The sequence below is a fragment of the Amblyomma maculatum genome, chromosome 6 (assembly GCF_055883805.1).
Source record: "Amblyomma maculatum isolate TAMU_Amacu chromosome 6, ASM5588380v1, whole genome shotgun sequence".
Taxonomy (NCBI): domain Eukaryota; kingdom Metazoa; phylum Arthropoda; class Arachnida; order Ixodida; family Ixodidae; genus Amblyomma; species Amblyomma maculatum.
Genome location: NC_139349.1, coordinates 183210309 through 183238004, shown reverse-complemented (window position 1 = coordinate 183238004; position 27696 = coordinate 183210309). Strand labels below are relative to the sequence as shown.

The 27696-nt window shown below is 44.3% G+C and overlaps 1 protein-coding gene across 4 annotated transcripts in view; it reads right to left on the bottom strand.

The window, feature by feature from the left end:
- Positions 1–27696, bottom strand: part of LOC146187532 (uncharacterized) — a 291822-nt gene that overhangs the window by 230225 nt on the left and 33901 nt on the right. For all 4 annotated transcript variants that reach the window (XM_084607738.1, XM_084607739.1, XM_084607740.1 and 1 more), the window contains exons 3-4: positions 12748–12818; positions 10873–11082 (exon numbers count right to left, since the gene is read on the bottom strand). In XM_084607738.1, coding sequence (XP_084463864.1) covers positions 10873–11082; positions 12748–12818 — 281 coding nt within the window. The remainder of the gene's footprint in view (positions 1–10872; positions 11083–12747; positions 12819–27696) is intronic.

Here is a 27696-nt window from a genome sequence, read left to right as displayed (position 1 = left end):
GTTTTTTTGAGAGTCCACAAAAGCACATTCAGGGGACACATCAGGGAAGTCCTTCAAACTAGGTCCTCCCCCACAGACATCTGTGTTGTCAACAACTTTCAGCATGGTTTGAACTTCAAGGGGTGACGTGGCGACGGGACTTATGCCCACTGCAGTAGGGTCGATCAACTTGTCAAATATGTAGACTTGCACGGTCATGTCGCTTTTGATGTGCACCGCCTTCCTGTTAAACAGTACCAACGATCCGTCACTGGTCCTATGCGCTACCGCGGCGTCAATAAACACGACGTCCCTCACTCCTGCTACATTGATGAGATGCGCTGCCCAAGAAGGCTGTGGTAGGCTAATGCAAGATACTCCACTGAAAAGCTTCTCGAACGATGAGTGAGATGAGTCATTCTCACTGGATTTTGCAACACAAGCGTTGTCGTCAGAAGATGTTTCCATACTGTCCGCTGGAAAAACAGCTATGTTGCTAGTTGACATCAGGGTGCTGCTGCTGTCACTGTTCCGGTCACTCACAGAAACAGCCACAGGAAGTGCTAGCCGTTTCACATGCTTTCGAGGGCTTTTGATCTTTTTCGAGAGGTAGCTTGGAGCGCCTTCGAAAAGTGATGGCACAGGGTCTTTTGAAAGGCCCGCTCTTCTTGATCCAGGCATCAACACATGACCGTCGATTTCCGCAGACCATGTCTTCAGGATAAAATGAGAAGCGAAATGCTTTTCACAAACACGGTCCGTCCTTTGGAGTATGCGGTCTTTACGAGGTATAGCCCGTCTCCATGCTTCAAGTCTTGCTTCATTGTTTGGCGGCTTGAAAAGCGAGTACTTTTCTTTGCAAGACTTGTAACCAGTGTTGCAAAACGGTACGAAGCACTTTCCCATCATGCAGGCTCATGAAACAGTCCGAAGGTTCAGACGTACCTGATGGCCAAGTGAAAAATGTGTTGAGAAAACACGGTGGGCAGCAACCATGTGGCCACGCTGCACGTGGCAGCAACACAGCGGTAACCAGCCGATGATGTAGGCGCGCGCGGGGGTCTCAGCGGGCGCTAAAGCCCCTTGATACTTTGAAAGTTACGCCAACGATTGAACTTTGCCGCCGCCGCGCTACCTCCTCGCCTCCTCCTCGCCCCTTGCGCGCCCCTTCGCTGAAGGCCGGCTCTCCGCCCGATTTCCTGAGCGACGATTGGTCTCCCTGCCGTTGCCCTTGGAAACCAACGCGCATCCGGCGTTTTCCTTGTTTTCTTTTTCCTTCGCACCATTTTTCTCCTATTCTCGGCAAGCGAATATTGCGCGCTGTGCTTTTATTGCAGCGTGCGAGCTCTATGCCGTGTTGTTGCGCGTACAACTGCAGCAAGCGGCCTGAAGATGGTTATGCGGTATTCATGATATCTCAAGGAAAGCGTGACGGCTTGCGCACGAGTCAATGGATTCACAAGATTAGTCGAAAGACGTTTATTCCTAGAAAGAACATAGTTGTTTGCGACGTAAGGTGCCTTTGTTACTGCCCGTAATAACGCGTCACCTGACGCTGCGTTTTTTATTCCTGCTTGCTCCTGGATATTTTTGCGGCGGCAACATGTTCATTGTATAAAAATAAGGTTGTCCTCTGCAGCATGCTGAATATTCTGCGAGGCTCCAAGGCTCCGTCATTTAACACGCTTCGACTTCTGTACAGTCAGAAATAGGGCGCTATAATCTGATTTTTGCTGTCAGAGATAACTGGAAAATTACAGTCTCTCGATTGCATTTGTCGCGATTATGCTAGAATCCCTGGCCTCATTCACTAAAAATCAAAATTCGGGCTTGTAGAGGTGCTAGCCTTTCCAGCTCGTACTTTTCAATTCTTGAATGTGTCTTGCCATGCTCCGACGCATGCGTGGGTTAAAAAGTATGCGTTCGTTTTATCAGGGATACGGCCAATGGGCAGGAGGTGTTCACATGATCACACACGCTTCACTTTGACCATGACTATTAGGCGTTGGCAGGTTACCTTCGCTTTGAAAGCTGGAGCTCTAAAAGCGCGATTCCGCGTATTCATTTATTGCGAGAAAAGTTTTCCCATCGATGTCAAATCAGCCGGAATCATTGCATCAATTTTCTGTATTTACGAAACTTAAACAATCAATAATGATTATAGTTATGATGTAAAAAAAATAGGGGAACATTTTACGAGCAACAACACTGTAACATATTTCTCATTTCAATTGTATGCAAGATTTTTTTTTTCACCTAGCCTGAGTGATTAGCTCATCGCTCTATGTTCTAGCTACATTTCACTGAAGGCCAGTTTGAGCCGCCAATATTACACGAACTCGAAAAAAAAAAAAAACAGGCCAAACGCAGTTCTATCAATTTTCTCTCACCGACCTGTCCTGAAGTAAAGGAAGCCTCCTCGACAGACATAAACCTCGCGCTGATAGTAGTCAGTTATTTCTGTGGCTTGCTCTTTTTCCACCTCCGTTTATGAGAAAACAAGAAAGTATAAGAATTAAAAGTCAATGTATAGTTGTCTCGTCAGATATTATGAGATAATAGAGATATGGCTGACAACGTAAGTCAATAAAAATTGAAGTATATCATTGGGTCATGGGACGGCATCAGATTAAATAGTGATGGTTATGAATAGTGATAGGTAATGATGGTGACTGTTATGGATAATAGTAAATTATAGTAATAGGCCCGGATAGTGAGGTGATAGTGTTTGTTGCGGATAGTGACAGTGGCATTAGTGATAGGATAGTGGCATTAGTAGATATAGTGATAGATAGGATAGCGATAGTTAATAAATTGGCAGTTATATGCTTTCTCATTTCCGCACGTTGAAGGCCTATGTGCACCCTGTAATTTTTTTATTTTATTTTTGCGTTCAATGAAATCAAGCTCTTTTACATAGCGCATGAGGCCACAGCATGCTTGCCCCAGAACTTCAGTGTGTCGGCAATAGGGCCCACCACTTCTCCCAGTGTACCCTGCTGTCTTTTAACCACACGCGAAGTCAGTGAGTGGCCGCGTACTCATAAAATTATTTAATTCCTCCATCATCATATCAAGACTGCCTGGCTAACCTGTTCCTTGCCTCGAAGCAGCAAGGAACAGCTCAAAATTTGGTTTTATACGAAATTAACTAATTAACGCAGATTATCGTGGATCGCTAACTAGCACAGTGCCATTACACTTGGCCTAAGCTTTCCAACGGTATACGGTTCAATGTTGCAGATAAAATTTAGATTTTAATTACAATTTACTAAATATCAATTAATTTGGCCCAGTAATTGATCAAAATACATGTACAATTAACCAATAATCCAATCTCATGGTTGATCACGTGACATACACTATGCTTAGACAGATAGCTTGACAGTAGCGAAATAGACTAAGTCCTGCTTTGACCTTCTCTGATCTTGAAGTTCAAAGCACCAGCCTGGATTGTTTTCCGAAGTTTTACCGCGGTGACAGATTTCACGCTCTAAAAAAAACACAAAGTCAGAGGCAGTACTAGATTAGGTGCACAAAGTAAAACCTTATCATGTGACTTAAAAAGTGTCTGTAGCACAGAACTCGCCTGAAAGCTTTGTTTATCAGTATTCCCCATTCAAACAGTTCTAAGAAGAAACCAATCAATTCGTGAACTTTACTTTCGGCATTCTCAATGCTTTTCTCGCAATTTTTCAAAAATTTTGTGCACTCCTGGAGCGCAGACCTGGCCCAAAAGATCGCGCTTCACTCACTGCTGCGGCCGGCCGGCGGGCGTCAAGGAGAAAAAGCGTGTCGTGCGCAGCGCTCGCCGCCGCCGCGTGAGGAGAATCGAGGAGGAAAGCGCGACGCGGAGGAGAGTGTCGCTACTTTCAAATTATCAAGGGACTTTAGCGGGCGCAAGTTGCTAGCGCCCTCTCTTGACGCCTTCTCCTCCGCTTCGCGCCCAGCCCGCGCCGTTCAGTCACCTAAGCTACTTCTTACAACCGTGGCCTCCCATACTCGAAGCTTGGTGGCTCCTGACGTCAGGAGGCTGATGGCAGGTCAACATGCAACTTGCATAACCTCTGCCTGCGGTGTGGAAGGCCAGGGCCAACTACTCCTAGCCTGTTGCAGTGCGGCAAAGTCCATATTTGGGGTGAGAGATGTCTTTGTAAGGAAAAGTCTTTGGTGCGCTTCTTTATACCAAATATTTTCTTTTGTTTTCAGGGTAATAACTTCTCAATATTCCAAAAGTTTTCCAAGATGAGCATGATCTAGAGTAGGCAGGGTGGTCCCCTTGGCAGTTGGGGCAGTGTGGGTTCGCCACACAGTTTTCAGAAGTATGTTCTTTCGAAGCATATTTAGGACAGGTCTGGTGAACGCGGCAAGTTTGTGAACCATGACCGAATTTCTGGAAGTTGAAACAACACCGGGGGTTAGGAATGTATGGTCGGACACAGATCTTCTCGTATCCTACTTCAATAAACTCAAGAAAAAGTTGGCTAGAGGCTAATGTGAGCATCAAGTGCTTTATTTCCTTATCGTCTTTCCCGATTTTTATTCTGTGGGCATCAGCGACATTCTTTTTGGTCTTCTTGCTCAGTTCTTGCTCAGAATTTCTTGCTCAGTGAGAAGGAGGAGGTCACATTCAGAGATTACACCACGTGCGTGGTAAGCAGTGATGGTAACAGCGGTGTTTCTAAATGTCGTTGAGTTATAATATTGTTCACTGTCATGGAGGAGTAGATCACCATTAGTCAGTTATGTTACATTGTAGCCAGAACCTAGAATGGCAATCTTAGGAAGGACGAAATCATTTTTTTTTTCTGATTCCTCACTGTGTACGACGGAATGATTGTTTTGGTTTCTGAAGCAATTCAGAGGTGACATCGGTCCACCATCTTTTTGTTTAGGCAATCACAGTTGGTTTAGTTATAAAAAAGTGTATTGTTCGGCTGCGGTGCCACCCACCCACCACGGAGCCCAACTAGGGGACAGTCCTGCCCACCGTAACTATAACCCAATATAGTGTAACTCAAGGTAGTTACCCACACAAGATTAACCCTCGCCGCCTGGAAGTAGGAAGAAACAGTGAGGATAGGAAAGTGAAATATGAAGGGGAGGATAGGAAAAGGCGACTGCCGATTTCCGCTGGGTGAGTCAGTCCGGGTGTGCCGTCTATGGGAAGCGTGTGCTGCCAAGAGGCCGTAAAGGCACTCAGCGTAGCCTCAACCATTAGGATCACCCCAGACACGCCATGGGTGGGTTCTCGGTGTTCATGGTGTCGCACAGTACACCACACTAACACCTGCTTTAACGGATGTGCCCCCAATCCAAGATTCGTGGGAAATGCAATGTAGAAGGGCATCCTTCCTGCAACCCAGGTATTTTTCCCTCAGCATGCAAAGGTGGTTCTTCCAGTTGCTATCCTTGTCACAATGTAGTAGTAATTTGGCCCGGTTGTTACATTGCATAAAGCTAGCAATGCAAGAGTCAGGAAGCTAAGAAGCCAGCAGATGAATATATTTGCTACCTTTAATTTGATGTTTGCACAATGCACCTCATCGCACGATATTATCTCCTGGCCTGCTTCAAAAAAGCTTCGTTTATGCCTCGAAAGAATTTTTCCCCCATTAACAGCTCCAAATCCTTCCTCTACAATCAGCGACACAACATCCCTGCGGCGGACACCTATAGGTGCTCATTAGATAAAACTGTTCAGATGTTGGCAATTTTTTGGGCGATAACTTTCGGATAACATTTTTTGTCAAGACTCAATTAATGAGATTTTTTTACGCTGGCAATGTGGCCTGGTTTCATAATTAAAGGCCCACAGAAGCGGTCACCAAGAAGCCACTGATAAATGGGTCCAGTGTGTAGAATGAATCCTTTTCAGCATTAACCCAAAGTATAACTCCTTGGAACAAAGCCAGCGATTTATTATTCATTTTTAAAAACAGCATTTTTTGAAATTCGCAGGCAGAGAGAGTGTCGCATGGAACTATTTCCTTAACCCGTGACGTCACGGGTGAGTTGACAGGCAAGGCTTGCTAGAAGATGCCATTCACTGCAGCCACTACAGCCATGACGTCACGGACACACTTCCGGTAGCTGCGAAAGTCGTCTGCTCGTGCGCTGCTCGAACTCTCTGTGGACTGTTGTTACACAGCTCGCCACCCTTATCGGTTAGGCGGCCATTGCCCATCAAGTACAACCGAAGCGACGCAGTGATCGGCGGAACGAAGCTGCATTTACAAATATCTTATTTATATAACGTGGTTTCAGGAGTACCGGAGTGTCGCCGACGAGGCGTCAACAGCACGGTCAAGCACCGCACGATGGCAGCACCTCCTCGACTGTCGTAAACACCGCCGCTGTGGCCCCTCTTCCCGCATACCGTACGCGAATGACACGACGGTTCGTTAGCTCCGATGTCCAAAATAAAGCGTGCTAAAATTTGCTGGCGTCTGGAATACTGAGCCGAATATCAAGTATGAAGCCCTCGTGAGGATCGCTGACCAGCAGCAAATTGCTGGTAAGAGCGATAGTCGTGATACAAGCAAGTTTCTGCTCAAGCCAGCTGCCGCTGGTGCATTTCGGCTCATCCGATTTGCTCGTACTAGCTCTGCGATTAATGCGTCGCCAGACTTAATCCCATGATTATTTTACTATGGCAGGATAGGATTCACAATAAGGCAGTGTCATAAGTAGACGATTTACGACAGCGTTGATGAGTTCCACAGCGCCGACCGCCACGGCTTCGAAGCGAAACAACTTAGGCCTAGCGACGACTAGGGACGGTCACGCACGGCGCCGTCGTTTGCCGCGCTCGCGCGCCCCATCCCGCGGTAATTGTGTAACGTACTTCAGCCTGCTCGCGGCATCCCATGCTGCAAGTGTTGCAAACTCGTGTACTTTCATAGCTAAGGCCGCGCATTTTTTGACATTCTGCTCAGCAACAAGCCGTTCAAACGATACTGCAGGCAAGACAAGGCTTCAGTACACAATCGCTGCGCTGTCGGCCGTAATCGAAGGCATCAGGCGGCACCATATTCTATACATCGAAGAACGGAAATCTGAGCTAGTTGGTGCATTGCAAGATCAAAAAACAGCGCGGCTACTTGGGACAAACAGAGAAGGGAGAATAACGGACAAGCGCTGACTAACAACTGAAGTTTATTCGAAAAAAAGCACAGGTAATATACACTTTTTTTCTTCAAGAACCAGGACGCATGCGCTCCCAAACAAGCATCAGTCTAATCATGGGAATCCAAATATACAATCTCAGTGTCATGCAGAAGCACCGATGGCGTGCTCACGCAACTATCCCCTTTTTTATGGATGTGATAGGCTTCCGATAACTCCCTGGTTAGTTGATCCTTATGCCTGTAGATTACATTAGTGTTGTTAAAAAGAGGTGTGCATAGTTTTTTATCAGGATATCTCTGATCATTATTTAAAGGGCAGTCCCTGTAGTGCAGGGCAAGGTTCGAAGATGGGGCATTTTTCAAAGATGCCTTATGTTGGCGTAGCCGGGTGTTGATACATTTACCTGTTTGGCCTATATACCTCCTTCCGCAAGAAAATTCTATGTCATACACCACGCCTTCAGCACATGGTACGAACTTAACCTGGTGATTTATTTTACACGACCTCCTCTCGCTTTTTTGTTGATTCTTCATTCTTCTGTCTACTATGGCACATATCTTGGCAAGTTTTTTGGGGGCTGAAAATACTACATCAACACCATATCTTGATCCTATGTTCCTTAACCTATGCGACAACCGGTGTACGTACGGGATGACTGCATACTTCTTTCTACTGCCCTGCTCCTGTGGTTGAGATCTATCTACCGACTTAAGTTTTCTTAAAATTTTTTTACAGGCAAGTGAGATTACCTGATCCGGATATGCCGCCAATCTTAATCTGTCAATCTGCTGTCCAAAACTACTAATCATTTCATGCTCACACGATTTTGAAAGGGCAGACCCCAAGCACGCGACAGCTATACCACATTTTACCAATTTTGAGTGGTAGGTCTGTGGCTTGGAAGGTCTGTGTCTCGCCAGGCCAAAAAAAAAAAAAAAAAAAAAAAAAAAAAAAAAAAAAAAAGAAGAGCAGCCGAGGTGCATGGTTGAGTGTGTGGAGGCTATGAAGGGGACTGAGGGGGGGCATGTGAAGGGGTACAGCTTTGCCCCGCTGGTGAATTTCCTGTCATCTGAAGATTTGAGGCTATTGGTTTCCGATAAGGAAGGTCATTTTGTTGTTGTGCCAGGGAATATTTTCACAGAAAAAGCAGGGGCTGCCGTCGCAAAAAACTTCAAAAAAGTCCGACTTAACATTACTAGGCAAAAAAGTGAAGCTTTGAGGTTATTACAGGAAATGAATTTGGAACGCCTTCGGGAGTCTGTTAACAAGTCAGAGAAAAACTGTTTAGAAATTTTCTTTTCTGCCAAAACCCACAAGCCGGAAATTCCTTTCAGATGCATAGTTACGGAACGCGCCTCCTGGCAACACTCCGTATCGGGTTTCTTGCAGAAATGTTTGGACACGCTTGTAGTTGATGACCCTTTTCTGGTTTCTAATTCAGTGGCCATTGTAGAGTATTTGCAGTGTCATAACCCTGGTTCAAGTGGAATGTTCAGCATTGACGTCCAAGATTTGTTTTATTCTCTTCCTCAGGATAGGCTCCTGCAGTATGTTAGAAATTGTATAACGATTGATAATGATGAAGAAGAGTTTATTTCGGCTTGTGGGGTGTCTGTTGAATCTTTTTTGGAACTGTTAATGTTTTATTTGCAGTCGACTTTTGTGGAATGGGAGGGTGCACTGTATGCTCAAAAAGCGGGGGTGTGCATTGGTTCAAAAGTAGCACCCGTACTAAGTAATATTTTTCTTTGCTATGTGGATAGGGCAATAAAAAGTAGCTTGGGGGCAGGTGTAAAACAGGTTTTTAGGTATGTTGATGATTATTTAATTTTTGTGCAGGGGGACTTAATGGGGCAGGTTGGTGAAATTTTGAGGGTCTTTGATAGTTGCGGGCAGGGTTTGAAGTTTACTTTTGAGGTACCGAGCGCCAAGGAGTTGCAATTTTTAGATTTAAGGTTAGTATTAAAGTTAGATCATGTATGCTGGGCTTTCCGGCAGCGTTCGGAGAAGCCGTTACTTAGTTACAAATCAGCCCACTCAAAATTGGTAAAATGTGGTATAGCTGTCGCGTGCTTGGGGTCTGCCCTTTCAAAATCGTGTGAGCATGAAATGATTAGTAGTTTTGGACAGCAGATTGACAGATTAAGATTGGCGGCATATCCGGATCAGGTAATCTCACTTGCCTGTAAAAAAAAAAAATTTTAAGAAAACTTAAGTCGGTAGATAGATCTCAACCACAGGAGCAGGGCAGTAGAAAGAAGTATGCAGTCATCCCGTACGTACACCGGTTGTCGCATAGGTTAAGGAACATAGGATCAAGATATGGTGTTGATGTAGTATTTTCAGCCCCCAAAAAACTTGCCAAGATATGTGCCATAGTAGACAGAAGAATGAAGAATCAACAAAAAAGCGAGAGGAGGTCGTGTAAAATAAATCACCAGGTTAAGTTCGTACCATGTGCTGAAGGCGTGGTGTATGACATAGAATTTTCTTGCGGAAGGAGGTATATAGGCCAAACAGGTAAATGTATCAACACCCGGCTACGCCAACATAAGGCATCTTTGAAAAATGCCCCATCTTCGAACCTTGCCCTGCACTACAGGGACTGCCCTTTAAATAATGATCAGAGATATCCTGATAAAAAACTATGCACACCTCTTTTTAACAACACTAATGTAATCTACAGGCATAAGGATCAACTAACCAGGGAGTTATCGGAAGCCTATCACATCCATAAAAAAGGGGATAGTTGCGTGAGCACGCCATCGGTGCTTCTGCATGACACTGAGATTGTATATTTGGATTCCCATGATTAGACTGATGCTTGTTTGGGAGCGCATGCGTCCTGGTTCTTGAAGAAAAAAAGTGTATATTACCTGTGCTTTTTTTCGAATAAACTTCAGTTGTTAGTCAGCGCTTGTCCGTTATTCTCCCTTCTCTGTTTGTCCCAAGTAGCCGCGCTGTTTTTTGATCTTGCTATACATCGATTTTTAAAAGTGATACAGTGGGCAAATGAGTAACTTTGTGAAGCAGACCCGCTCGTATGTTTCGCGCACTCGGGCGTCGACGAGTAACCTAGGTTGCCTAGGTCGCCAAGCTCAGTTTACGATAACCGCGGTTAGTGGTGTAACCATGGTTTGGTCCACCGTGTAACATGGGCTAACCACGGGTTCGCGTAACCGTCGCTGCGCGAACTGGCGAACTCCTCAGGCAGGCGTGTACTAGCGAGGACGGGTTGACTGGGGTTGACGCAAGTACGCCAGCAAGCGAGCGTGCGTCAACCAGAAGTTCGTCGAAGTGATGTCTGGGTGGAGCTTTGAACTTGCCTGCATTCTTATTTTTTTTTTACTCTCTTCGGCGTACGAGTTGAGAGGGAAAATTGGAAGGGTCATTTTTAATCGCAGATACCTCTGGTGTTGCAGAAGCTAGATCGAAAATTTTTGCTGGAGAATGATGGGTGGTTCAATATCTATCAGTGTTATGGCATTGTTTACCCTTCTTGGTGACCCATTTCTGTGGACCTTTAAATATACATGTTTTTGAAAAGGTGCATTTGTGCAATATTACCAACCATTTTTCATCATGGCATGGTGCCACTGAAGATCTGGCAAACGTTGATGTCAACAAACAATTTGGAGTCATTTTTCTCTCTCAACTGATGTGCCCTCATCGCTCAAATGTCTCACCAGGAGTGACTAGTTCGCAATAGCACAAAAATAAAATAAATTTCGAGCAAGTAGGCTCGCATCCAGAGGGGAATACCTTCCACGCATTCCAGCAGTGTGCCGAGGACGTCGTCCCCAAGCTCCACAATCTCCATGAGGTCCTTGATGTGTTGCTGGGCAGCAGAGTCAATGCTGACCTTGCCTGTGGGGACCAGCGCAGACAGGGCCAGCACAGTGGCCACCGCCAGGTCAGCATCACTCCTGGCACCATGTGTGAGAAAATGCGCCGGCAGGAAGCCGTGCACACCTGGGGAAGATAAGCACAAGTGGATTCCTGAATGGCCCCAGTAAACATTTCACCTTGGGATTCAATCCTGCGTCCTTGAGTTCATCCTAACTAATTACACTAACAGGAACGCACCTCCTGCGTGCCATACGACAAAGGTGGCCCTGAATGTTTTCTGGCAACAAACGCCTTCTGCAAGCTCATATTTTCTCCAACTGTTCGGGAAGAAATTCAGGCTGCGTAAATCATGAGCACCACCTGCGTATTTTAGAAGAACAATTCCTCAAGTGCTTTGCTGAACATGCATGCGATCACTCACAGCTGCCTCCTGGCCAGAACTGTTCCTATTAACATTGAACAATGTTAATAGGAACAGTTCTCAATAGAACCATTTGACCAGATACGAGACTGTTGCTTTAGCCCAAAGAGGTCACTGAAATGCTGCAACGTTCTCAAGACTATTCTGCCTGTCACTGATAGAACACACATGCATTCTCGCCATCATGCAGCTATCCAAGAATCAAGAGGGAACACAGTAGTGGGAACAGTTCAGCGAGGCAAAAACACATGTTATGTTCCTGCTGCTAGCATGATTTGGTTTAGTTGGTCATAAGCAACTCACTTAGGCTATGTGCAGTTCTGTAACATGCACCATCATCGCACAGCACACGGGAAAAACGGCTGCCAGGATTCAATCCCATATTCTTTAGCACAATAGTCAAGCACCCTAACCACTGCACCATCTCAATGCTAGCGTGACTAGAGACTGTCATTCCCACAGATCCTACGAGCACTTAAATTAGCGATCGGGTAGAAATAATTACGTTGTGCAGTGTTTTACTGCCACCAACAATGTGCCAACATACTGTCTTGAAAGAAACACGCACATTAGAAAAGGCGGAAAACTTGAGAGAAACAACTGTGAGCCCCGAAAATACCTACACGTGAGCTGCCCTGTCAAGCTTTTAGAAATCCAAGCGCAGAAACATTTTTCTTGACTTGATAGTGAGTTGCTTTAAGATAACTGATTTGTAAGTGCTCTGAAAAATAAATTAATTGAAAAAGGCAGCTATTGGTAATGGTGACATGTGCTGCCTTACCACTGTGATAGCCTTCCATGACTGAAAGTGAACGACTGCATGGCTGCAGGATCAAAGCCTTTACCACGTTTCGTGACTCTCAATGATATAGACACCTATCATATTCACTACGGCACTCAATAGGAGAGTATCTTTGTTTTACTCTTGAGCAGCATAAAACGACAGAACCATTTTGCAGTTAATAGGTGTTCACCTGTTGACTGCAAACGGCTATTTTTTTACACGCTCAGGCATTCAAAACTTGCTCAATATACTCCAGCAATGCCTAGAAGGCAAACCACAACCTACGGGAGAGTTCAGTAAAGCAGTAAAAATAAAAAGAATGCAATGAGACAATTGTTATTGAAATTCTTATTGTGGTTTACCATATGCAGTCAGATGCGCCTGGACAAACTGTGCCCATATAAAAGGTTTTCTCCCCCTCGTCATACCCTGCCAGATTAAAAAGAAAGTAAATGTTGCAAACCTCAGTAACCTCTTGATGATTTCAACGGCCACAAAAGCTCTCTTGTGAAATTATGACCCAGCACAGAAACCTGACTAGAGATTGTTGAGATTTACTACGCTGTAGCAACACAGAACTTACCGCAGAGGATCTTCTCAATGACGGCAAATGCCTGGCCAGGGTCTACATTTTCAGGGCTCACTGAGGGATCCCTGGAGAGCAAAAGGGCTCCATTAAAGACTCTGCAGTGGAGGATGCACTGACATCGGATAGCCTTGCTTTCGCCTAAAGGTGGCCACCATGACTGGGATTCGATCCCATATCCATGGGTGAAACCTTCTTGAGAATTTAGTATCTTACAAGATCTGCTATGATTCCTCCTGGCAACCAGTGCTGGAAGAGAGGCAACATTTCTTCCTAAAAGTGTCTAGCTTCAGACTGACTTATGAAGCAATTGTACTGAAATGAATAAGAGCAATAAACACACAATGAATGTTCCAGAGAGGCATGCATTGCACTGGTATGTCCACATATATATATTTATTTTATTTATTCAGGTTACCCCTAAAGGCCCTCCAAAGGAGGGTATTACATAGTGGGGGGGATACAATTGTAAAAAAACACGATGCAATTAGCAACAAATACAATAAGAACCGTTATATAAATGTGCTCACAGTGAATTCAAGGATAATTCACACACAGGAAAAAGGTGATAAGGGATGATCTGCTAAATGTCCCTAAGCTGCCCAATATTTTTGCCCCTTTCTACAGACGCAGTTGCATCCATGCGCCCAGCACAAGCTTTCTGTGGCCCCATCACGGTGTCATCAGGTCTTGAACCATGGAGTAGTTTGTTTTGCCCAGATGGACTGATGCAACGCCAAGGTGGTGTGGTGTCTTGAATGAGAATGCCTCAACCGTGCATATTATGCACAATGCTAGTTTAAAAAAAAATATAGGGTAACTGACCAAGTGAAAGTGTATGGCATTTCAGAAGCCCTACGGCTTTCTTGTTCACAATGGGGAAAACAGACAGAAAGCATGCGTTTATAGCTTCTTCAAAATGCATCATAATGTTCTTGAGTAATCAGATGGCAGATTCCCTTGCGTCCAATTTAATGTGCCATGAGTGGTCTGAATCATCAAAGACTCTAGATACAACCCTCTAGACGCAATCTGTTCATTACCGTAAGCTACTCCAGCTATCTACGGGCTGCCGAAAGTTCATAAGGAAGGGGTTTTGTTGCGTCCCATTGTGGATTTTACAAGGTCACCACTGCAAAGTTTGTCTCGCTACATGCACAAGATTTTATTGCCATTAGTTGGCAAGACCGAGACGCACATAAGGAACACAATACGCACATAAGGAACACAATGGACTTTATTAATAAAGTGAAAAAGTCGCACTTGAAGTGATGGTCTCCTTCGATGCTTGATCCCTTTTCATGAGCATTCCGGTTAACCTGGTGGTGGAAACCTGCAAGCTTCATTTGAACGAGGACTCATCTCTTGAAGAGCGCACACTTTTCGAGGTACCCGCTTCTTTCTTTTTTTTTTTTTGTCTCTCAAATACCTGTTTCTCGTACGGTGGCTATTATTATCAACAGACCTTCGGCACAGCCGTGGAAGCAGCAATTTCAGTGACGGCAGCAAATCTGACAATGGAAGCCATCGAGACAAAAGCCCTGGAAACATTCGAGCCACGGCCTAAATTATTTGTCAGGTATGTGGATGATTGTTTCTACATCTTAAAGAAACAACACGTCCAGCATTTCTTGAACCACCTCAATGGTATAGAAGCCTCAATTAATTTCACCGTAGAAGAGGAGGTGAATAACTGTATCTCGTTTCTCAACACTCGTGTGACGCAAAAACCCATGAGCCTGGATTCGTTATCTTGCCTTTTATTCTATCCACCCAATGGCAGACAAGCGATCTGTCGTCCGCTCCTTAATCAGAAGAGCAATAAACACATGCTGCAATCCCTAAAGGGGATTTGACAAGAAATGGTTATCCAAGAAGCTTTGTGGCAAACACAAAAAAGAAACTTCTACAGCCACCTTCTGATGTTTCTGATGCCTCTAAGCCAAAACGTGGAAGCATCCCTTACATCCCACAGATCAGTGAAGCGCTTGGTCGGGTATTTCAAAAGTATGGCGCGCAAGTTGCCCACGTTCCAACGAGCAAACTTAGACACGAGCTCGTCAATGTGAAAGACCCCCTTTCCCTTAAGAGATATCCCGAGGTCGTGTACAAGAGTCCGTGCGCAGTTATGTCGGAAAATCAGGAAACTGGTGCAAACGGATACAGCAGCACAAAAATGATGTGGCAAAAGGACACAGTGCTACTAACGCTCTGGCCGAACACGTGCAAGACACTGGACACGCCATCAACTGGGACAATGCCTGTGTGTTTGCCAGAGAATGGATTGCGTCTAAGCGGTTGCATTATCTAGAGTCTTTGATGATTCAGACTACTCATGGTACACTAAACCGACACAAGAGAATCTGCCATCTGATTACTGAAGATCATTAAAATGCATTTTGAAGAAGCTATAAACGCATGCTTTCTGTCTCGTTTCCCCATTGTGAATAAGGAAGCCATAGGGCTTCCAAAACGTCATTACGTTCTCATTAAACTTCGACTTGGTCAGTGACCCTATATTTTTCTTTATGCCACTACCTGATGTTTCATCGAACTCTTGATTACAATGCTAGTTACAGCTTATTGCGCAAAAAGTACCACCATGGTTATGTCTATTGATCTGTACATAACTTCACGGGCAAGAACAAGATACCATATTTTCCAGTGTATAAGACGTGGTTTTTTGACAAAATTTTCAGTAGTGCGTCCTATACAATGGTGCGTCTTGTGTGAGTTTCTTTTTTTTTTTTTCATTTTGTGCAATGTTTATAGGCAAACTTTATCGTGAAATGGTAATCGTAGTGATCCCTGCGATTACAATATTTACAGTCATTATAGTGTTTTAGAATAGTACAACCGTCTCACTGGCAGAATGCCAAAAGGTGGTAGCGTCCATGCTCCTCAACCTTTCCACGCTGCCATGACAAGCCAGATCGAGCCAACTCTTTTCCAGTTACGATTTACAGCACCGTTTGGTGGCTATTGCATGTGTGTTTTCTTTCTGCATGTGCTTTGCCGCGTGCGTCAGAGTGCTTGTGCGCAGCAACGATCGGGACAGTAATTATGAGCGCAAAGAGGATACCTGAGCTCCGTCGCGAGACGTACCAAGATTAAGCTTTTCAAGGCTTTGAGTAATAATAAAGTGTTCTCGCTCTCAATTAGCGAGAGTTTTTTTCTGCATAATTGTTGCATCTTTTTTTTTCTTTCGCACACGCACGTAACAAATTTTCTTTCAAGCACATAGCACACAATAGTCAAGGCCTATTGCCCTAACCTGAATAAATTGAGGTGCATCTTATACAAGGGTGCATCTTATATGCCAATTTTTTTGTTGAAAGCCTCTATATATGAGGGGTGCATCTTAAAAAAAGGTGAGTCTTATAAACCGGAAAACACCGGAAACGGCAGAGAATTCTGTCTGGCGAGGGGAAAGCATAGTCGAAGAAAACATACATTGGTTGCAACCACGCCACAATCTTGGGCAAAAAAATCTATCTTCATGACTGCTTCTGGAGTCCTTCTACAGACAAACCACTAAAAATGTATTAACTGAACGAAGGACAGATATCTATGCTTGCTTGTAAGCGGCCGTCCATTGTTATCACCTCAGCCGCCATCAAAGTGCTCATCATTACGAAAACGTTCTCAGCGGGTGCAGCTTCTCGAGGCGTACAATGCAAAAGCACAGTACCAAAAGGACTCCAATGAAATGTTTGTTTTACATTTAAAAAGCTTATTAGAGTGATTTGATTGACAGCATGCCTATTAGGTGTGAAAAATTGGTTGCAGTCGTTGCACTCATTTGCATTTAATGCGTTCATTATCTTTCAAACTTTCTGGCTGCAATATATACAATGATGGAAATAGAATGCACATTAATGAGACATTTCTTTTGCACAAATACACAGTGGCAATATTGAAAAAAGAAGTTAGGGAAGCACAAAATTTGCTCGACGGGAATAAAAAAATTGAATTCACGAGATAATAACTCTCGAAAAGGTTAATAAAATATTTTCTAGAACATAAAAGATTTTAAATACTTCAGACTTGCCAGAAAAATTTTAAAACTATAACACGAACGAGTTTTAGGAATTTTTGTAGTGAAAGCTACACTGGTCACAATCTTACGACTTCGCTGTGGCAGTGCTCCAAGGAGGCACAGAGCCGTTGCCTAGTAACCGCCACAGCTGGCCGACGCCGCACACTTGCCGCGCCATCTGGCAATCAGAAGCAACCAGAAGAAGATGTCTCATCTTTAACACAACAACAACATAGCTAGACAACCAGACTAACCTGGACTTGCAATCAAGATTAAGATGGCATAGCCGAGCTAAGCCACTGCTAATCTTATGCTGAGCCGGTCTCTTCATAAAAGAAAAAAAATCATCTGCACTGGGAACTGAACCTCCATCCCTCGGATCCCCAACAGAGCGTTTTAACCAACTACGCACACCACGCCTTAGATTGTAAGTAGTGCATCTTAAAGAGCCACTGTCCACCCTCTGGTCAAAAATATTTTCTTCCCCCGTGACTCAGGCTTCACCCCCAGAACGCAAGGCCGAAAAAACGTTTTTGAAAAGGGTAACTAATAATGCAGTTACAGCCACCACAATCACCCGAATCTGTCGTGTTTCTCTCCTCTCGTTCCCTCACAAAGGTTTTTCACTCTCCTGCCCGGTCGTCTAGCCTCCGCAAGCCAAAACCCCCTTCCTCCTCCCCGTTTGAAGGGAGGTGGCACTCTGCGTGCGAATATCAGAATAAATGTTTTGCAGAAATCCGCAGAGTCGAGCACAGTTTCTTCGTAGTGCGAGGCAAGCACGCAACCACACCGCCACAGAACCGCATTGCTTCTCTCCGAATAAAGGTGGGCCTAATGTATGCATTGCCTTATGACTGTCAGATAATGCTTAGGTATGCCATTAGGAAGAACCTAATTATGAAGGTAATAGTTAACCGAGTAGAAAAGAACATTTCGCCTTGCTTACCTGCGATGCGCACTCACTGCAAAATTCTTTCGATCGTACGGTGCTGCTGACACAGATGGCACGAGCCAATTTAACCCTTTCACTGTCGGGCGCTTCTAGCCATGATGCCCCCCCAGTGTCGGCTTGGTTTCAGGGAACGAGCATAGTGATTTATTTTTTATTATGATTGCTATACAAATAACATAGTCAACGGAATATGCACATTTCAGTATTCTGCAGGTGCTGTTAATTAACATCATCATCATCATCATCATCATCATCATCATTATCATCATCATCAGCAGCCTGATTATACCCACTGCAGGGCGAAGGCCTCTCCCATATCTCTCCACTTAACCCGGTTCTGTGCTAGCTGCATCCACTTGACCCCTGCGAACTTCTTAATCTCATCGCCCACCTAACTTTCTGCCGCCCCCTGCTACGCTTTCCTTCCCTTGGAATCCAGTTTGTTGCCCTCAGCGACCATCGGTTATCCTCTCTTCGCACTACATGTCCTGCCCATGCCCATTTCTTCTTCTTAATTTCCACTAGAATGTCGTTAACTTGAGTTATTTCTCTGACCCACTCTGCACGCTTTCTATCTCTTAATGTTACCCCTACCATTTTTCGTTCCATAGCCCTCTGGGTTGTCCTCAACTTAAGTAGAACTCTCTTGGTTAGCCTCCACGTTTCAGCCCCATAGGTGAGTACAGGCAAGATGCAACTGTTGTATACTTTCCTCTTGAGCGATACCGGTAAGCTGCTAGTCATAATCTGCGAGTGCTTGCCAAATGCGCTCCATCCCAATCTTATTCTTCTTGTTATTTCCTTTTCATGATCCGGATCTGCGGTTACTACCTGTCCTAAGCAGACATATTCGCCTACTACTTCCAGTATTTCGCTACCTAATGTAAACTCCTGTTCCTTCCCGAGGCTGTTGAACATTACCTTAGTCTTCTGCATATTGATTTTCAAGCCTACCTTTATACTTTTCCTGTCTAGGTCATCAATCATTATTTGCAGTTCATCTCCCGAGTTGCTTAGCAAGGCAATGTCATCAGCAAATCGCAGATTACTGAGGTATTCTCCATCTACCCTTATCCCTAACTGCTCCCATTCCAAGCCTCTGAATACTTCCTCTAAACAAGCTGTGAATAGTACTGGGGAGATTGTGTCTCCTTGCCTAACACCTTTCTTTATGGGAATTTTGTTGCTTTCTTTATGTAGAACTATGGTTGCTGTGCAGCCACTATATATATCTTCCAGCACTTTCACGTACGGCTCGTCTACCCCCTGATTTCGCAATGCCTGCATCACCGCCGAGGTTTCAACTGAGTCAAATGCTTTTTCGTAATCAATGAATGCTATGTATAAGGGCTGGTTATATTCCGAGCATTTTTCTATCACCTGATTGATGGTATGGATATGATCGATAGTAGAGTACCGTTTCCGAAACCCTGCTTGATCCTTTGCTTGATTGCAGTCTAAGGTTGTCCTGATTCTATTTGCGATTACCTTAGTAAATACCTTATACGTAACAGACAGCAAGCTGATTGGTCTGTAATTTTTAAGGTCCTTAGAGTCCCCTTTCTTGTGAATGAGGATAATGTTTGCATTCTTCCATGCTTCCGGTACCGTCGATGACACCAGGCACTGCGTATACAGGGTGGCCAGTTTTTCTAGCACGATATCCCCCCCGTCCTTCAACAAATCTGTAGTTATCTGATCCTCTCCAGCTGATTTCCCCCTTTTCATAGTTTCTAGTGCTTTCTTGACCTCGTCCTTCGTCACTGGTGGAACGTCTGACTGTTTTTCCCTACCGCCAATCTCACTACGGTCCTGACTACTTTGGCTACTGTAGAGATCTGTATAGAACTCCTCGGCTACTTTGACTATCTTGTCCATATTAGTGATGACGTTGCCCGCCTTGTCCCTTATCGCATACATCTGGTTTTTGCCTATGCCCAATTTCTTCTTTACCGCTTTAAGGCTTCCCCCGTTCTTTACAGCATGCTCAATTTTCTCCATGTTATACTTCCTTATATCGGCCACCTTGCGCTTATTGATTAGCTTTGATATCTCGGCCAATTCGATCTGGTCTATTGGATTGGAAGCTTTCATACTCTGCCGTTTCTTAATCAAATCTTTCGTCTCCTTAGACAGCTTACCCTTACAGCTTACAGCTTAGACAGATCTAACTATCCTACCGCCTACTTCTACCGCGCACTCAGTAATAATATCTCTGAAATTATTGTTCCTTGCCTCTAGGGTAACGTCGCCATCCTCAGTTAGAGCTGAATACCTATTCTGTAGCGAGATCCTGAACTCTTCTGCCCTCCCCCTCATCGCTAATTCGTTGATGGGTTTCTTTCTTACTAATCTATTGCGTTCCTTCTTCAGATTTAGGCTAATTCGGGACCTCACCATCCTGTGGTCACTACATCGAACTTTCCCGATTACCTCTACATCCTGCACAATGGCGGGGGTTGAACACATTATGAAGTCGATTTCATTTTTAGTCTCTCCGTTAGGACTTTTCCATGTCCATTTTCGGTTCTTCCGTTTGCTGAAGAAGGAATTCATGATTCGTAAGTTATTGCGCTCTGCAAACTCAACTAGTAACTCCCCCCTGCTATTCCTAGAACCAATGCCATAGTCACCTACTGCCTTGTCTCCTGCCTGTTTTTTCCCTACCTTGGCATTGAAGTCGCCCATTAGTACAGTATACTGCGTCTTTACTTTTCGCATTGCCGATTCTACATCTTCATAGAAGCTTTCAACTGCCTGGTCATCATAACTACATGTAGGTGCATAGGCCTGTACAACCTTCAGTTTATACCGCTTATTAAGCCTAATTACGATGCCTGCAACCCTCTCATTAATGCTATAGAATTCATCTATATTACCCGCTATATACTTATTGACAAGGAAACCTACTCCTAGTTGTCGCCTCTCTGGTAAACCTCGATAACACAGTACATGCCCATCCTTCAGTACAGTATATGCCTCATTCGGCCTCCTAACCTCACTAAGCCCTATGACATCCCATTTCATGCCCTCTAGTTCCTCTAACAGCACTGCTAAACTAGCTTCACTAGCTAGGGTTCTAGCATTAAACGTTGCCAGGGTCAATTTCCAATGGCGGCCTGTCCAGCGGAGCCAGGCTTTCTTAGCACCCCCTGCTGCGTCACAGGTCTGACCGCCGCCGTGGTCAGTTGTTCCGCAGCCGCTGGTGACTGAGGGCCGGGGTTTTATGGAGCTTATCATAGGAGGTTGTGGCCAATTACTGCACCAGGGTGGCCAACTCCTGTTCTGGTGAGGGAGTGCGTTGCCGGAGGTGTTCACCGGCATCAGGTCGCACCCCAAACTTGTATATGCAATTCCATCGACACGCGGATTTTTTATTTTTTTTCATCCGGTGGAGAATTGCGCGGCACCGGGATTTGAGCCTCGGTCCTCTTGCATGCGAGGCGGATGTTCTACCGCTACGCCACCGCTGCTCCTCATTTATAATCAGCCTGATTATAAATTAGATAAATGAGGATAATATAAGAAAAAACTGCTCGATACTTCTTGAGAGATCGAATCCGAGCTAGACTCGTATTTATACTCAAAAGAGCCATCGCTCCAGTCCGCAGTCGAAGGTCCCGTGCAGTCAGCCATCCGAAAGTAACCGCACGCAGCAAAGGCGCACTTTTGGTGGCCCGCACAACGGAGATAAATGGCACGTTGTGAAGTCAAGATGAAAGAGGGAGATGGAGAAAGGAGAGGGATGGAGGAGAGGGAGAAAGAGGCTAAAGCAACCTCCTTTGTTGCTGCTAGCTGCAAGCAAGGGAGCAGCAAGAGAGAACGAAAGCAGCGATCAAGTCATGTGTCGACCTATCGGAGAGGCGATGGCGTGAGCCTCTGAATGTAACGCGTCATAGCAGACATGCCAACAGGATAAAAATAAAAACCTGCAATCCAGCGGCAGATGGCAGAGAACCCCTTCAACCCGTAACCGCACGCACGTACCGTGAAACGCGCACCGCATGATCACTGAGCATGGTAGAGTAGTGCGCGCCCCCCAGAACAGAAGGTGGCGGGGGTGGGCATGGTTGCTCCATACTCTTCAGAATATATGTACCAACACAAAGCGGGGCAAAAATATGAAATTGTAGAAAGATTTGACAAGATGGCGCAGCCTGTCCAAGTGCTCTAGCTTCACGCTCAGGCGCGAAGTTTTGAATGCATCATAGAGAATGTACCGGTACATCAGTGACACTGTGTGGGGGAAGCGCAAAAACATACTGGTATGTTCGTGACAGCGAGAGGGTTAAAGGCTTATACATCCAACCATCATCTTCAAAGCATTGGGGTTTAAACACTGTCATGTTGAACTCTTACTCTTAAAGACGAAGCTTTTTTCTTTCTACTCTTTCTTTTTTCTCTTTTGGTTCTTTTTCGTTTGTTAATTCCCACGTTTTTTGCACAATTTATACATAAATTTTTTAGCTCTAATTAAATAATTACTCCACATCAACAAAACTGCACATTTTTTCACCCTCATTCATTTGTTCATCAGTCCATTTCTAGACAGTTAAGGTGTGACACCCTCTGCAGACCCACACTTAGCCAATAGGTGAGAAAGCCATCTCTTATTATGGACAAATTTTACACCAACACGCCTTTTTGCTCACATGTTTGCAACTTATAGCCAGGATAATGCATGTTAGGACATTCTGACAGTAGAATATTTATTTTAGCATTGTTTTTTGGTCAAAAGTTGCAGTTCTGCAGTGGGTAGCACTTTAGCCAATGATGCTTATGGTGAATTCCAATCGCAGGGCTGGAGCACTTCCAGAGCAACGTTTGCTGCTCTTTTCGGAGCAACTGTGTTCCAAATGCAGATCTGGAACACGGATCGCGTCTTTCAAGCACAGATAGGGAGCCAAGGTCGCTCTGTGGAGCAGTCAAAAGTGCTCCGTCGAAATCAGCTGGAGTTTTGCCTGATGTACGCCTTCAGCGGCGCTCTTCATTTTCGCTCGCTTGTCGTCTCGGCCGCGCAGGCTCTGCCCTCCGTGCTTTTTAGCAGATCATCAGTACTTGCCGCCATTTTTGATGCAAATTCCTGTTGTGAACTAGTGCTCTTTCTTGGGGAGAGCATCCTCATTTCAAAGGGCGACAGCAAAACTGTCTGCACGTGCTTCGATTTCGTAAACTTCAAGCCATTCAATTACTGCTATGCTTTGGGCGGCTAAAAATGGTGCACTGCGACTGTTTTATTCGAAAAACTGCCGAGGAACTCTTACCGTGTGCAGCCGCGTTTGACTGTGCGACCATGAATGAAATTATCGCGTAGATTGTTGATGTCAACATCTCAAGAACCAGCAGGAGCAACTTAGATACATTACAGGTTTGAAAACAGACAATATGGCCCGTCTGCGCAAGGAATGACGGGTTTTTCCTCAGTCAGTTCGCGAGCGCCACCTATTTGCTCCGGCCGGAGCACAAGTGTTTGAAACACAGAGTCTGAACACATGCTCTCCGCCGGATTCGGGCGCTCTGTCTGTGATTGGAATTCACCATTAGAGTGCCCATAGTGGCTGAAGTGGTCTTCAGGAAACTCCACGCAAACTACCATAGATGGCGACCCCAGCTATGGATCGAGAGACCCGCAGGGATCCGAAAGGCTATGTCTTAAGGAATGAGGGCCTTGAAAACTTTATTTGTAAGCATATCTTGTTGCAACTTAGTATGCAAGTGCAGAATAGAATGCCGATTTCAAATATGCATCTAGACTTCAAATGTCCGTTTTTTACAGGCCATTATGGTAATTTCTCATTAAGAAAGTTAAGGAACATGCACACATTTCAAAAGATCCACCACACATGCTAAAGCTGAGGGAATTCATGCAAATAAAAATACCAGAGTTGGCAGTAATAAGCCAAAATTTAGTATACAGTCGTGCCTCGTCAATCAGTACAATTGACCTTTTTATAGTAGACATTGTCTCCCCCGTCATTTCTGCTGGTACTATTGCTTGTGACCTTAGTGACCACTGTGCAGTTTTCGTATCCGTGCCACATGGCTGCTCACCAAGTTACGCACAACCAAATAGTTTTGCTTATCAATGTATAACTGATGTGACACTTGCCCGATTTCGCAAATCTGTACGCGTTGCAGATTGGAACTGTGTTTTTGCCTGTTCTTCCGTTGATGAATCTTATGAGCTCTTTTTAAGTACTTTGAAAGACATTTACAATAGGTGTTTTCCCTGGAAAACAAAGAAATCAAACACGAAACTCCGTAAACCTTGGGTGACTCCAACACACGTCAAAATGATGAAACATAAGTCTAGGCTCTTCAAACGCTTTATGTCCACTCGGAACCCTGATCACCTTACAGCTTTCAAAAAACACCGCAACAAGTTAACCAACGAACTGCGAAGATCTAAATATGCCTATCAATCACGTATCCTCACTAGCAGGGAAGGTCCGAAAGCATTCTGGAAACTTTTAAATGAATCGTTTCTAAACAAGAACAAAAATACGCACTTAGGTCAGCTTGTGATCAATGGCTTGCCCTATTCCCGCTCTTTGCTGGCAGAAAAAATCAATGACTTCTTCACAAGCTTTAGACCGAGTGGTTCCGCGGTCGAAGCCCTTCGGTATCTCCAAAATACAGGTTTAGAGACTTTTGTGTTTCATTTAACGACCAGCGAGGAAGTTTTTAGCGTTATAATGAACCTAAAAGCTACAAGTTGCACCGATTTCGATGGCTTCCAAATTAAACCAGTTAAATTTGTTTCGGATCTCTTAGCACCATGCTTAAGCTACGTCAGGAATTTTTCCTGCACGAATGAAATATGCAAACGTAACTGTTATTTTCAAAGGAGGCGATAGAAATAAGATGACCAACTATAGGCCAATTTCTATTCTCCCTGTTTTTTCAAAGGCTCTTGAAAAAGTAATGCTCAAGAGAATCGATGGGTTCTTTTCTAAACATGCCTTAATAAATGCCAGTCAGTTTGGATTTCGAAAGGGCAAGTCCACGGAATCTGCTTTACTCTTGCAAAAGGAAATTATTTTAAATAATATCGAAGCTAAAAGTTTGACCCTTGGTATTTTCATCGACTTTACCAAAGCTTTCGACCTTCTTAATCATGAAATACTACTCTGTAAACTTGAAAGCTATGGTGTCCGTGGTCTTTCCCTCCAACTCTTTCTTTCTTATTTAAACATGCGCCAGCAGGTCGTTTCGGTCGATAATCACAAGTCTAGCTCCCTTCTCATTGAATGTGGTGTCCGCAAAGTAGCCTTCTTGGACCGTTCCTCTTTAATGTATATGCTAACGACCTTCCGAGCATAGCTTATCATACAAGTTGTATTCAGTACGCTGACGACACAAGCTTGTTTCTTAGGGGATCTTCTGCCGATGAACTAATCAATAGTGCAAATCTGGTTCTTTGTGCTCTCCACAAATGGTCCACAGCTAATGGTTTGGTAGTTAACTCTAACAAGACCAAAGCAGTCTTTTTTCGTCCCCTTAGCCAGGATATTACAGTAAACAGTACTCTGCATCTAGAAAATAACATTATTGAAATTGTAGACAAGTTCAAATCACTCGGTGTTGTATTCGACTCTCGCATGAGGTGGTCTGACCATATAATGTATATTGAAAGCAAGCTCACTAGATCTGTTGGTTTCCTCTCGAGACTGAGCAACGAATTTTTCCCAAAGCATAAGCTCCTTATTTATCACGCTTTAATTCAATCGCACATAAACTACTGTCACCTCGTTTGGGGTACAACATCCAAAACAAATCTAAACATCATACTCGGTCTCCAAAAGAAGGCAATTAGACTGATCGCTGGTTTCCGAAACATTATTTCCGAAATATAGGATTCATCGTGTGCATGCCATGTTTGAGTATCGTTTACTTCACTACCTTAAATTGTCACCTATATGCTTAACTGACTTCTTGAAGAAACCCTTTCACACCAGAAGTAAACAAATATGGGACGTTCCTCGAACGAGGACGTTATACGGTAACCAGAGCCTTCGTTTTACTTTACCATGCATATTAAATCATTATAGCATACACAACCCAAACATCTTTACCGCATCAATTAAGGACTTTAAGCTATATTTTATCAATTCCGCACTGTCTCTCTGTACTTTCCGTTCCTTGCCTTAAACATTATTAAAAAAATAGTCACTTCATTTTCATTATGTTTTACCATATTTCGTGCATACTGTTACACTATTGTGCGTCGTTAATTTACTGTGCTGTATTTTAACTTGCTGTTTCATTTGTATATATGTGCTCTTTCTGTGCTTCATAATTTTCATGTTATATATGTATATCTTCGCCTTAACGTCACACGTCCTGTTGCTCTGTCATTACTGGGCCTCGGGCATCTCTCAAGCTATCGCTGTAGCTTTTCGCCCGAGGCCCATTTCCTGTATATTACTGGAAATAAATTTTTCAATATGGACACTTTGGTTTTCGACCAAAACTGTCCATAAAGCGAGTCATCCATAATAACGAGTCATGAATAAAAACAAAGGATTTTGTTGAGAAAAAAGAATTGTAATTAATGACTGCTTTTGTACATAACGGTGTGCACTGGACTCAATTTCACAGAACACCGGCAAGTTTGAGTGCATTATCCTTGTAATTATTGTCTTCGAAAAATTGTAGCGCAGTCTGAAGCGACTCACGTACCATGACACCCCTGATGGTAGGCTTTGTGTTGGTCGAAGTTTCGAGCATCAGCGTCCGATTTTCTGCTCACCACCACTTCCAAAATGACCTCGTCACTGAGCAAAGTAGCCGCTAAGTAGCTAAGTTCCTGAGGCGAGGAACAAGCTGAGCTGTCGATACTAGTCCCTCAAGGCTTGGATTGACTGAGATGGCTTTTGCCGCTTGTATTCACAGATTTCTTCACGCCTACGTTCAGCTCTGTTCTTTTGCATTTAACTCCCGCCATGCCAAAAGCCAGACTCAAGTTGAGGGTTACAGGCTCCTGATGCTTTGCACTTTTTACCTTGTTAACCTTTCTGCCTTTCCGTTCTTCTGATTCTTTTTTTGCCTTGTACTGCTTCCGTAAGGAAGCAAGGGAGTCAAGTTGGCAAGCTGCTATGCAGAAAGCGTAGCAGGGGGCGGCAGAAAGTTAGGTGGGCGGATGAGATTAAGAAGTTCGCAGGGGTCAAGTGGATGCAGCTAGCACAGAACCGGGTTAAGTGGAGAAATATGGGAGAGGCCTTCGCCCTGCAGTGGGTATAATCAGGCTGATGATGATGATGATTATGATGATGATGATATGCAGAGGGCTATCGAACATCCCATCTTCTTGGCGCCGTTTCTATGTGTTCCTATAAAACAAACTCTGCAAGCTGAAGTGCAGTTTAGAACGACGACTAGCTGACTACAAAGAGCTCAGACCTTGTCAAGGCCGCATCGTTGACTCAAAGCGAAGCCGACATGCGGACCGCCTGGTGTGCAGAATGTGGCAGTGCGGCAGCGCAACAGGGACGAAAAACAGGAGCATGAGAAAGAAGTGCACCCAGGACGGGACGCCCGGTCCCGGTTGCGTCGTATTCAGAAATGTGGCGCAACAAACACAAACAAGGAAAAGGACTTACGTTTATCAAAGTGTGGAAAGTGTGCTTTCTATTTTTAAGCTACAAGGAAAAGGACTTACGTTTACTCATGAGCTACCGGTGGACAACAAATTGCAGTTTCTTGATTTAAATATGAAAATTTGTAATGGGGAAGTGTGTTGGAAGTATTTTCCCAGGGCTAAAAAAGAGCTACTTCCATATGGATCAGCCCATTCAAAGACTGTTAAAAGAGGGATAGCTTCCCTTTGTTTGGAGTCGGCCTTGTTAAAATCATGTGTACATATGGCAAAGGAAAGCTTCAATAATCAATTACAAAGACTTGAGGTGGCTGGTTTCCCGGTTATGATTATATGTGGGGTGGCAGAGTCTCTGCT